The sequence below is a fragment of the Nestor notabilis genome, unplaced genomic scaffold, assembly GCF_000696875.1.
Source record: "Nestor notabilis isolate BGI_N333 unplaced genomic scaffold, ASM69687v1 scaffold12741, whole genome shotgun sequence".
In the NCBI taxonomy this organism is placed as follows: domain Eukaryota; kingdom Metazoa; phylum Chordata; class Aves; order Psittaciformes; family Psittacidae; genus Nestor; species Nestor notabilis.
Window position 1 is genome coordinate 13009 of NW_009913397.1, and position 12836 is coordinate 25844.

At 37.9% G+C, this 12836-nt stretch overlaps 1 protein-coding gene across 1 annotated transcript in view; it reads right to left on the reverse strand.

The window, feature by feature from the left end:
* LOC104412453 (E3 ubiquitin-protein ligase NEDD4-like) overlaps nucleotides 1-12289 on the reverse strand; it is a gene marked incomplete at its 3' end in the record, with an annotated part of 25210 nt that extends 12921 nt beyond the window's left edge. Inside the window, exon 1 of the mRNA XM_010023181.1 lies at nucleotides 10787-12289. Within this exon, the coding sequence (XP_010021483.1) occupies nucleotides 10787-12289 (1503 nt within the window). The remainder of the gene's footprint in view (nucleotides 1-10786) is intronic.
* Between the last annotated feature and the right edge of the window lie 547 nt (nucleotides 12290-12836).

The following is a 12836-nucleotide window of genomic DNA, read 5'->3' on the forward strand; positions in this document are numbered from 1 at the left end:
ATGCTCTTTAGCGATGTGCCTCACTATGACAAGCTGATTAACTGCCTTCAAAGAAGTGCCAAAGAAGCTCAGAAACAGACATCACACACTAACAATTAAATGCCAATGGAGCTGAAATTGTCTGGATCTCCATTTCATGAGAGCAGGCATCGCAGTTTTTTCACAATAGACAAGTGGGTCAGTTGTTCGTGTCAACTTCTAATTTCTTAACAGCCAGAAAACTCAAACTTTCTGCTTGCCAAACCATAAGTGCATAAACCTCGATTAATGATATAGTACACTAACAAAGAGGCCTTTTATTTTACTGATTCATTGGTTTAGTCTATAGAAAGTTATTAAAAACATGTGAGAACAGACATCTGCTGTATACAATTCATTTAAAGAACTCTACTGCAATGCCAAAGTGAATGCTCAAAAAGAAAAAGCACCAAAAGTAATCCAGTCCAAAACTCATTTTCATCTAATTTATGAATATATAATTAATACACTTTAACAGTTAAGATTTTGGATTTTTTTCTGCAATTCCCATCAGAAACTGGACAGAAATAGATTTTAAACAGACACGCTTAATTGAGTCACACACTTAAGAGCAGTACTGAACACATTCATGATTTATGTTTGAATTTGTACATTTAACAATTTATGTTTTAAGACAGTTAACTGAATTTAATGCCTTTCCTAATTGCTGGATTCACCACAGTGCCTTCTGAAACAGCTCTTGTATAGGACAAGGGTGCTGAAATAAGAGGTATTTTCTCTACCAACTTGTCTGACTGATTTTGTTGGTGTTAGTGCATGAATTAGAACCTAAGTATATTCCCAGTCTTTTTCTGACTGAACAGACAGCGTGTTGTGCCTAAGCTGGTCTTCCACAGAAATCTACAGCTGTACAGCCAAATGAGAAAGCATACAGCTTTTATTGGAAGGAATGTAAGTATCAATTCAAATTGAAAAAACAAACAGTGATCTGGACTATCGCTGCTTAAGAAAACAAGAGCTCAATAGATGCCTTATAAAACCAACGTTCTTCTTGCTTAAACACCCAAACATCAACATTAGTTACAAGCTTGATGAGAATGAAAAAAAAAACCCCAAATAACTTTCCTAAGCTACACTAGTAACCTGAAGAATTTTTCTTCTCATGCTGTGCTGAGCATATTATTTGGTTCTCTTGAACCCTACATCAAGAAAAGTGAGTTTTCTTCCATCAAATACTGCCAGCAGATGCTATTTGTCATGGGAAAAGAACAGTTTCAAAAAAAAGCAAAATTCAATTATCATGCTAAGATCTCACCAAATTCTTGGATTCTAAAATTAGTGTTTCTATCTTGCAAAGTGACATAGTTTGATGCATGGAATTCATCACACACTCATGTGTTTTTAAGGGGGAAGAGGTAGACGGTGAGGAGAATATTTTTAATGGCATGTAGGCATTTCTTTTTAGTTGTCACCTGTGGTCAACTGGGTACGACACTGACACAACAGAACCTATCACCATTTTCAAAATAGACAAAATACGTACTGTCAGATCAATGGTTATTATGCAACATGTGTTTCTGCAGGACCTTCAGCCCTGCTGGCTGCTTCAACAGCAAGGTGTCAGCATAACATGCCTCAGCATTTTCACCATCTGTTTAGCAGACAGCATTTAGAAATGACACGCAAGTTATTTTCACTAATTCTCCCCTGCTTCCAGAGATATTTTCAGATAACTGCTTCTCTAAAAAGACCAGAGCAAAAGTGTCATCTGTTTCTCTGTTTATAGCTTACACTTTTTATATAGAACCAGAATCTTAGAAGTTCATATTTAGTCTGCAGTAATTATTACACCACTGAGCGTTTGCTCCTCTGAGAGCTTGCGCTGTGCTTAAAAATTCATTAACAAAGCAAGTTCAGATGGCTTGCTTTCCATTTGTTTTGCATACAAGGATTCTCACATCGCTAACAGGAAGACGGGAAGTTGTCTAATATAACCAAAGCAAATTTAAGCACAACATAAACAGAGAAGAAGTCGAAAGTTAGTAATGAGTATATTTTATTCATCAGGAATTTGAGTTCCTTTGGTTTTATGGACATATGTGCCAAATAAGCTACCATAGACAAATCAGGAACATTAGATTTTATGCAAAGTCAAGAGCCAGTCCAGATTTGGCCTCCTCTGTTAAACCAACCAAAACTGGAAAAAGTACCAGAAAACATTTTTAATTAGGTACTATTTCAACAAGCCATTTCCTGACATCGTCAGTTAACTTCATAGCAGCATAAACCAGAAAACTTTTGCGTCTATTTGTGGAAGCTTTTGTGCCAAATCTTAAGACTTCAAATAAAGTTTGAAAACAAACTCAAGTAGTAACAATTCCAGGTGCACTTTTACCTTCACCAGTTAACACTATAAAGCTTAAAATAGTCAAAAAAATGTAAACCTCTATCAAACATTAAACCACATGTGTAACTTGCTCCCTGAAATAAACAACAGATAAACCAAATATGACAGATGTTAACCTCACTGGCTAATTAACACACTCAGCCAAAGGACTCACTACACAGTCAGCTTTATGTTATTCAGAGCAACAGAGAATAAACAGAATATAAAACCAAAAAATAATAATTAAAAAAAAAAAAAAAAAAAAAAAAAAAAAAAAAAAAAAAAAAAAAAAAAAAAAAAAAAAAAAGGCAAACCATTTGCCTGCAAAAGGCAGACAGACAATCAGAGCATCTCTGTACCATGGTCTCACTTCTGGGAAGTTCATTAGGTCCAATACAGTGCCACACAGATGATAAATCAGGTTGTGCCTGGAAGCTGCTGCTTTTTCCAGCCCTGAATATAATGTTGAACAGTTGGCCCTGGCTGTACAAGTAACTGACCCCTTCTAAGAAACTTCTGTGAACAGGGACCCGCAGCAGGGCTGGATGCAGCCTGAACAGCCTCAGCCTGCTCCAAAGTTAGTCCAACAGTTTCCAAAAGCATTCTTAAAGTCCACTGTTCTGAGCTACTGCTGATCCAAATTCAACATCAACACTAACTCAGGAATTCCCTGCGCCTCTGCACCAGCACTCAGCTGGTGGCCACTGCCAGCCATGGTGCAGTTTTCCATGCTCTTCTGCACTCCGCATTAGTCCTCAGCCATGACCAATCCGAACAGGAGCCCCAAGCCCTACCTACTGGCCTCTCTCAGCTCTAAGCCTACACCTACTGCTGCCAGTCCTAAATGTAGACAGATGACCTGGCTACAGCAGAACTTCCTGGTTTGTTTTAAGCTGTGCTATGCTCAAGTTATAAATCGTATCTGTCCAAAACCACTCTGTGTGAAGTGACCTTGGATGCCTCAACCTCTACGACACACAATTACAAGGCAAATAATCCACCTATAATTACTTTACAACAAAAGCAGTATTACAATTTATTTCAGATAAGCTCAACAACATCTCTTACTAAAGATACATTACACTTCCCACACTAGACATGAGTTTTATTGGCCTGTAATTTACTAGATTTTAACCACTTTGTTCATTTTAAGGCAAATATTTTTCCCAAATTGAACTTTCTAGAAACAACAATTACTACAACAACTAAGGTAGAAACTACTGAAAAGTAAGTAGTACTCATAATAAATTCTGGAAACCTTTTTCTTCAAAAAGCCCTTGTGCTTTCACGTTTCTGAACAAGGTCTTCTCTCTTATGCTAGGAAAATCACAGATTGCCAGAGAAATCATCTGGATCTAAAAGAATCCAGTTCTGTGTCTCTTCCCGCATTCCTCTTACTGCGTAGCTGCAGTGTCCCATTTGCATTTTAATACGACCCAACTTCAATTACTCCAGGTCAAGTTTGTATGTAATTTCAGCCAGGAACTTCCTGATGTCCTCCTTAAATTCTGTTTGCTTCTGTCACAGTTGATAGAGCAGCCCAAGGTCTAAATAACACTTCTACCTGTAGGTCCAAAGCCACATCTATCTGTAGACTTTCCAGTTTACCACAAACTGCCACAACAGAAGAAAAAAAATTATGAAGAGTGACATACTCTCTTGAAACAGAGATTACTACAGATTCATAAACTAATACTGAAATGAGCTACAAACATTTCAGTGGCTGCATTCCCAAATCAGCATGTCCTGTTCGTCACAGGGAGTGAGGAAGAAAGTTCACTTGAAAGAGAGACACTTAACAGAAATGCAGGGCAGGCCCCTTGAGACAAAGGTGAAAGTCAGCTGTGAGCAATGACTCTCCTGGAAAGGCCAGTCAGTTTAGGCTGCTTGCTCAATCTCTGCAATTCATGCACTTTGGGAAGATGAGAAAACACGTGTTACAGCACAGAACAACACCTTCAGCCCAGGGTGAGGGAAGAACTTGAAAGAGCATTTCCACCGTTTGATCCTAGCTGGCTGCAAGGGCTGAGCAGGCACCAAAGAGCCTAATAGTCAGATTACTATTCTGTGTAGCTTTGTATCCTTTCCCTAGTAATGGCCAAGAGCAGATGCTGAAGGAAATAATGAAAGCAGCAGTTATGAATAGTACTTACTCTGATATATCCCCATTTCTGCGAGTAAGTGGTCATGGACTTACTGATCCTGACATTAATGAGAATGTAATACTCTTTGATGGACCTTTCTTCAACTTATCTAACCTCTTCCTGAAATCCATTTCTACTTTTGGTATGTAAAATATCTTGCAGCAGTGAGCTCAGCAACACATAAGAGAACATACTTGTTTTATAAGAGTGGATTCTCTGTCTAAATTCACCTCCCCTGAACTATAGTTTCATTAATCTCCTTTTATACCACTTCCCTCTATTCCCCCTCTGCCCCATGCTGAAAAACCCTCGGCCTACTTAGTGTCTCCTCACATAAAAATTATCCCAGTCTTATGACCACTCTTGGCATTTATCTAGCTTTGTTACACATGCTTCCTGAAAAAATATGCATGCCATGCACATGTGTGCATTTGTACAACTCCAGAATGGTGGTTTTAATTTTGTTAGTTTATTCCTTTCCTAATAAATCCTAACCTTCTGTCTGCCTTTCAACTGTCAACAAGATTTGAGCTGACGTTTTCCACCAGTCACTCACCATGGCATAAAATATGGGAGATGATTACCAAGACTGCATCATCAGCTGGTTTTCCACTGTGTGCAGTATTTGGCAATTATCAACACTGATTTTCAAGTTGTCCATTCTACTGTCTAGTCACTTACAACCATGAGATTTTCTGCAACTTCTTTAGTTTTAATTAGTAGTCATGAATGAGGAAGCTTTTTATCTGCACTTTATGTCTTAAGAGTATTTTTCAGAACTTCTGCGAAGGGTTCTTGCCAAATATTTTTAAAAGCTCAGTGTCCTACAATAACCAGCTCACCCATCTTTGCTTAGGTTGAGTTTAAGGCAAAACATCCTTTTCCAAGAGCAGTGCTCAGTCTCCCTCTTTATAAAAACATGTTGTATGTCTAACAATCTATTCCATGCACTCTTTCTTCCAGACTGGCCTGTTGCAGTAGCCTGTAGATGCCTTTTTGGCCATTTTAAAGTATCAGCATAATACCTACCTTCCTTCAGTAAGGCAATCTGATAGATCAAGAGATTATTCATTATAGTTAGTATTTCAACAGTTTTATAGCTGAGCTTCTTGACAACTCTTGGGAGGATACCTGCAGGTTTGTGAGGGCTTCTGTCTTAAACTATAATGCTTACAAAGACAGATTTCTACATCACCATAACATTTTCCAAGAAATGTCTTTGTTTAACCCAAAGGGTTGATCTAACCTCTCACAGAAAACAAGAAGAACATACTATTAAAAAAAAGTGATAGTCATGTCCACGGTCTCACATCTGAAAGCCTCCGAGTTATAGCCTAGTCAGGGGTAAAAGGAAGAATACCTCTGTCTTGCCTTGGGAACAAGTTTAACACATTCTTAAAAATATACTGAGTCTTAAAGAGACAAAACAACTATAGCTTGTGGCTATATTAAAGAAGCCACACCACTAGTGCGTCTCATTCTCTCCTGGTAGATGAAAAGGACAGGAATCAACCTGAAGGCTGGATAATTTAAATATTTATTATATAAGCTGTTTCAGGAGGTCTCCTCTGCATGGTTTTGCAGTTTTAGTTTCCCCTTTTGCTAGCATGAGAAACCCACCCAAATGAGTTCAGCTGCAGGCTACAAACACAACGAGGTTAATCACAATTTGTGCAGAGCACAATCAAATCAAACTATCCTTAATATGTACATGTAGTGTTTGCTGGCAACTACAAAGAGCTCAGGCTTTGATTTACAGGGTTATTCAAGTGTTCTGCCCTGACACTGTTCCTTACAGCATGATCATATTCTGCAAGTTACATATGGTTCACTGTTGCCAAATACAACTTGGTAAAACTGACAGAAAAGAAACTTCGGGATGGAGCTGATACCAAATAATATTAACTGCTTCCTTTGCTAATGCTTCCATGTGGCAACTGCTCGCAGCTAGTCCTGGCTGTAAGGTTTATCACATCCTTTGTGTGTAATCTTTTTCTCTCCTTGAACAGGATTGCTAATAAAAAATTAAAGGCATGAATAAAGGTGGAGAAGAAGCTGTAACAAAACTCTGCATTTAAGCAAGATGGACTTGCATTTAAACAATTACCTAAAGGAGGCCTTCAAGAAAGCTTTCAGAGCCTTGGGCGACATAGTTTAGTGTGTGGTGTCCCTGCTCATGGCAGGGGGGTTGGAACCAGATGATCTTAAGGTCCTTTCCAACCCTAACTGTTCTATGATTCTATAAAGCTGGAGAGGGACTTGTTACAAGGGCATGTACGTAATGTCTTGTAAAATCCTTCAAGATATGCAATACTAAACAATATGAAAAATTTTAGGTGATGAGGATATCATAGCACAATAGAGAGATGTCATTTTGTGCTTTGCCTTGTATTACCTCTATCATCTTTGGCTTCACCTGCCCCTTTTCCATCTCTCTTCCTGTTCCTAGATCCGGGATGATCCCGGATCCCCATGCAGCCCCTTTACTTAGTATGCAAAGAAGGAGGTAAGCCACAGTTGTCTTCCCCATCTCCTGGCACTTCTCCCTGATTGGACCATCTTCTGTGAAGGATTTTTGCTAAGAGAGAAGCTCCATACTCAAAGAGGATCCAAGAGCAAAGACAACCTCAGACTACTTAGTGCTAACTTGTGGTGCAACGTTTATTAAGGGAATCAATACCTTCCAGGCCAAGTTCTAGTCCCCTCAGCATATTCAGATCAGCTGGGCAATTAAGCTACAGAAGAGAGCCATTCTCACACACATTTAGTACTGAAAGATTCAAATAGCATCTCCTTTTACAAATACCGAAGGCAGAGTTTCAGAACATGGCAGGGGAAAAAGCTTGAGAGTTCTAACTAAAAGGTTTTCTTCACACAAATCTGACAGCAGAAAAAACATTTTGGTTAGTCTACACCACCTCAGAAGTTTTTTTGCTTCAAAAATGTGTATTTCATTCACTGGAGACAAACCTCGAGTAAATTAGTTGTAAACAAAAGGACAATGACATAATGATTCCCTTAATTGTACAAGGGATTATTTAAAGGTGTACAGTTGTTGAAACTGATTTGCAAATACATTTATGATATTCACATTATGTAATCAGAAGTGATACTGATGGGGAAGGAATGGCTGATGTCAACAGGGATGTCAGCATAATACTGTTACACTTGTGGAAGAGATTAACACAGGTTTTGTTTGTTTTTTTAAGCTTGTTTATGGTCTACAAGAAGTGGAACCGTAATCACTGCTTCTGCCTTTCTCTGTACCTCTTGAAGTTTAGAAGTCTAAGATGACATGCACACTGTTCCCTTCCTTGTACCTTCCCAGTTCACACCTATGATGTCAAAGTGCTTTAGCTGCAGATTTATTTCTACCCTAAGTAAGAGACAGATGCCCTGAAAAAACATTCAGAATAGAAATACAAAGTCAAGGACAACCTTTAGTGCTGCAGCCATGAACTACCTCTTCCTCCTGCTTTGCATAAGTAAAATTCCACTATCTACTGCAGAATCTATTCAATATGCTTCCACTAAAGTCCAGCAGACGTATGAGGGCCACCACCATTCCACATTTTTCAATTTAATTAAAAATAATCAAAGGATAGTTGTCATGTAGATGGAAATGGGGTTTAGGCTTTAGTTTTTGGAGGGTTTATTATGGGGTTTTTTTGTTTGGTGGTTTTTTTTTTTTAGGGTTTGGGGTTGTTTTTTGGTTTGTTTTTTTTTTTTGAAGTCAGCCTTTAACAAGCTGTTGATTATAGAAAGCAGGAAATCTGATACGAGGTGGCTGAAGGCTAGTAGCTAGGCACGTAAGAAAAGAATGCATAGACCTTTCGCTGCTTCAGACTCCGGAGTCCCTGGCCAAAGCACTGATTTGATTTCATGACTGCACTGCACAGATAGCTGACATTACTAAATGCTACTCCAGTATCAACTTGTTAAATTTGAACCCAGACTCAGCATATCAATATACTAGGCCAGACTAACTGGAGTCAAGAGAAATATTTTGGGAGTTGTTTATTTTTAAACGAGTCACAATATACCACAATAATTAACTGGACTATATAATTAAATGATTGCCATAGAACCTATTATATTTGTCACAAAGACTGTAATAGCAAATACAATAGTATTTATCTATTTTATTGCAGTGAATTGCTGCACTGCTATAAAGTCAACTATGCTTTTTTGCTTGGTTTGGTGTGAGAAGCTTTTAAAGTTTTTGATAACATGTTTTAAGTAAAATCATTTCTTACAGAGTATCCTATAAACACTCAAAGGTTCCTGTGCCTGTTGTTGCATAAAGAAAACTGAAACAAGTACACTGCTATAAAACCTTTAGTGTCCAGTTTTTCTGATGTCAGAGACCTTCAATTGGAACATAGACATGGCACAAATCAAAGTATTTGTAAATATATGAAAAGCACAAGATAACCACAACAATTTGGGATTCAGACTTTTTTTCTTCCTCTATTTTTAAACTTGTCTCTAATCTTCTAGTCAGAAGATGAAATCTTAAGAATTCAGGAAGCTTGAAGCATGCTGCCACAGTAACACAGTAAAAATGGTCAACTACCACAGAAACATTCTATGAAGTGCTTTACACAGTTAAGTCTCCTTAGATTTTATGTCAATCCACTGTAAACACTGCTCCCAAGAAACGAAACAAACTATTGTCAGTCCAGTGACCTACAAGGTTTTCTGGCAATGTTTGCTAACAGCCTAGTCTCTGAACTGAGATTCTATTTAAATTGAATTTATTAAAATTTCACTCAGTATTAAAATATAAAATATCTCGCATATCAACTGACATTAAACACAGAGGCGAGAAGCGCAAGTTGATGAGAAATGTACTGGAAGTGCATGACACAACATGTTTTCCTTTTTACAATATACTTCTTAAAAATAACTAGACCCAGACTACTTAAAGTATGTCATAACCTGTTTGTCCTTACTGTGGAAGTCACCATCAACTTTACAGTTTGATTTTAGGATGAGGAATCACCAAACAGTACCTATAATGATTACCTGAGATCCACTGTGAATTTTACAACGCAGCTTAAACACAGATCACAGTTTTACAAGAGGAAAAGTGCATTTTTCTTCAAACTCTTTTCAACCAAAAAGCAATACAAAACTCCTAAGAAATCAAAAACTGCAGAATCACCACACACTAAGGGCAACAACTGACTGAAAATTACAGGCTAATACCTTCAAGGTAATTGTACTTCTAGTTTAGAAAGGGACTGTCATAACTATGTATCTTTGGCATAAAGCCTTTTGCTTAAACAAGTGTGTTAAATTGTAGTAGTGTCAACTCACAGAGAATTAGATCTTAAAACAATTTTGATAAACATTATTTGTCACACTTTTATCCGAATTCACGATTTAAACTAATATATACTAATTGGATCATTCAAGTCTTCACAACGTTATTTAAACAAGTCTCAAAATCCACATTTCTCGTGGCTTGTGTCTCACTAACAACACAAAACTGCCTTAAGAGTTAATAAGGGCAAACGCACTTCTGCAGTTTAGTTGGGACATGAGTTTCATTACCAAAAAAATACATTTAATATAAGCCTTCTAGACCCAAGTACTATAATTTGAACAGCAATGTTGTCGGGAAAGGTATTAGGTTACAGTGTACTGCTCAGGCTGAAGTAGTGGTTGGAAGGAGGGGGAATTAAAAAGAAAAAAAAAAAAAAGAGGAGAGGAAACTCTGAAAATTCCTGTGGTTCAGGGTGTATGCAGAAACAAATGGTATTTACAGTTTCTCTGCTCAAAGATCACTTATTTTAATTCTTCATACAAACTGTCGTGTAAAATAAAGCCTATATGAAATAAACCTACAAGATTCTACAGTAATACACTCATTTTTGACCATTTTATGCAATTTCAGTAATTCCTATTAATTTACTAAAGTTATTATTAAAAACTGTAACACTTCACCTGAAGTTTAGAGAATTCCCATGTCCATATAACTAGACAATAATATCCCCTTGAGTTCATGTAAACAGGAAATTATTGTTTCTAATATATTATTTCACTGTAAGACCTATTCACCTATGCTACTGTATGTACCATATTCTAAGAAACAAATCTAAACCCCAAATTTTACTGATAATATAAAAACTAACTTCCTAATGGTGACAGCTTGACACCATTAGGAAATTCTGAAATCATTGTTTAAGTCTTGACTATAAATTTGATTATTTTCTACTTAAATTTCAGCTGTAAAATACCGTCAAGTTTTTTTATAAACCAGAACACTTACCTTATGGGGCCTCCATAAAGAAGTACTAGACATTTCCCTTTTAGAGGTTCCATATCTTTTCTTAACAACAGTTGGTTTCCCTTCATTCCCAGGTTTGAACTGTATGTGCAACTGAGACGACCTTCCACTATGACACTTGCTGGATAAACAGCAAGAAACTTTTTGACGTGATCCTTCCAGCGAAACACTTCTTTGCAAAACATGGTGGGTTTTGCTCATCTGTGCATTTGGTCTTTCTGGTTCATTTACATTAATCTGATACTCCGGATCAATTTTTGAGGGTAAACATGCAGATGTGCTACGTGCCAGTTTTAAGTGAGGGTATTTTGCACTGGAGTTCAGATTTAACTCTGGACTGCAACAGTCATTAACCATTTCACTGCTCAATGCAAATGCTCTTCGAGAGAGATGAACTGAAACACATGAGAAGCCATCAGATACTTCTTCACAAGTTGCCTGCTTGGAACTATTCAAGATTTGACTTCTGTCCTGTAGCGATGGATTCAAGTAAAGCGGTCGAATGTCTCTGGCTTCATCAGAAGAGCAAACCGTTTTAGACAGTCGAAGTCCATTGACCGCTGTCGAAAGGAATCCTTTGGAAATGGTTTGATCTTCTTTTTGTGCCAGCTCACTAGGAGAAATAATTAGTTTATGGGATGTTTGATAGGAGCCTCTATGTGGTAGTTGACCTGAGCTTACTGGCGAAGCTGGAGGAGTACTGGAAGGACTCCTAGGAAAAATAACCAGTGATGAACAACGTCTCAATGGAATTTTAGTTTTCTTCCTTACTGACAAAGCATCTTGGTCAAAAGTAGTATTAGTTCTAGATGGACTTTCCCGAGATGAGCTGCCCCTATAGGGATTACATTTGTTTGCAGTGCTTCTATATGAAGAATCACCATGAATACTACCAGAGAAAGTACCATCACCTGTCGAAAGAGTGCCACTACCACTGTCACTGACGACACTGTTACTATATGAACCTCCATCACTTGTGGTACTTGCACATGATCCGTAGTCACTGCCAGCACTGCTGAACGATCCACTGTCACTGGCTGCAATACTGCTAAGGCTGCCATTGCACAGAACAGTATTGCTCAGAAGGCTATCATTAGATCGATGATCAACCACAATTCTAGCGCCACAGTTTCCTTCATTACCAATACCAATGAATGAAGTGTCTTCACCAGTAGGTTCAGCATCACCAGACCGAAGACATCCACTATACTTTCTAGACTGCAGGGAAATGTGTAGTGAAGTGCTCTTTTTTATTTGCAATGAAGAAACAGTTCCACTTCCCTCTTGATTAACTACTTGTTGCATTACAGGTGCATAAGCAACCTGTCTAGGAGTCAGTTTCATTTGTGTAACATCAGGTGCAGAATTCTGCAGCTTTCTGAAGTACATACAACTGTTACTATCCAGCACATCTTCAGAGGTTTCTGATAATGGATCTGTGTTGCTTCTTTGGGTAGCAAAATGCAATCTTAACCGTCGTGCCATTTGTTCTCATTTCCATGCATGTTAGCAAATGAAAACCACAAAGATCCTTCAGCAGAAATGCTACAGGCAGCTGCACGGAACCTAGAGCTAGTACATCCCAGCAGTAAGAGTCCATAGAAGTTGCAGTCTGTGTCCTAATTTCTACAAAATACTAGTGTTAAAAAAAAACCAACAAAAAAAACAACTGTACCTCTTGAAATAAGTCAGCGACTCGTTGAACTGCAGTTTCTGGACCGTCTTTGATGGCTTGCAGTCAGAAAGCATTCATTTACAAAGCACTCATGTTCCAACGACCTCAGCTGCAACAACTGACAAACACTACTGACCTTGTTTCAATTATACCTTCTGCAATTTGCATAAATGAATACAATAATAAACTTCCAGTACTTCCAAGTTTCAAACAGCTACTCCTGCTGCAGCTGCATGAGCTGAGTCAATGTGTCCGTACTTTCCTCAGCAGCGTATGACTACTAATATTTTTACCCATAGGTTTAGAATTACAGGAAGTTGGTAGGAATGAAGTCCCATATAATTGAGTATCAAGTCT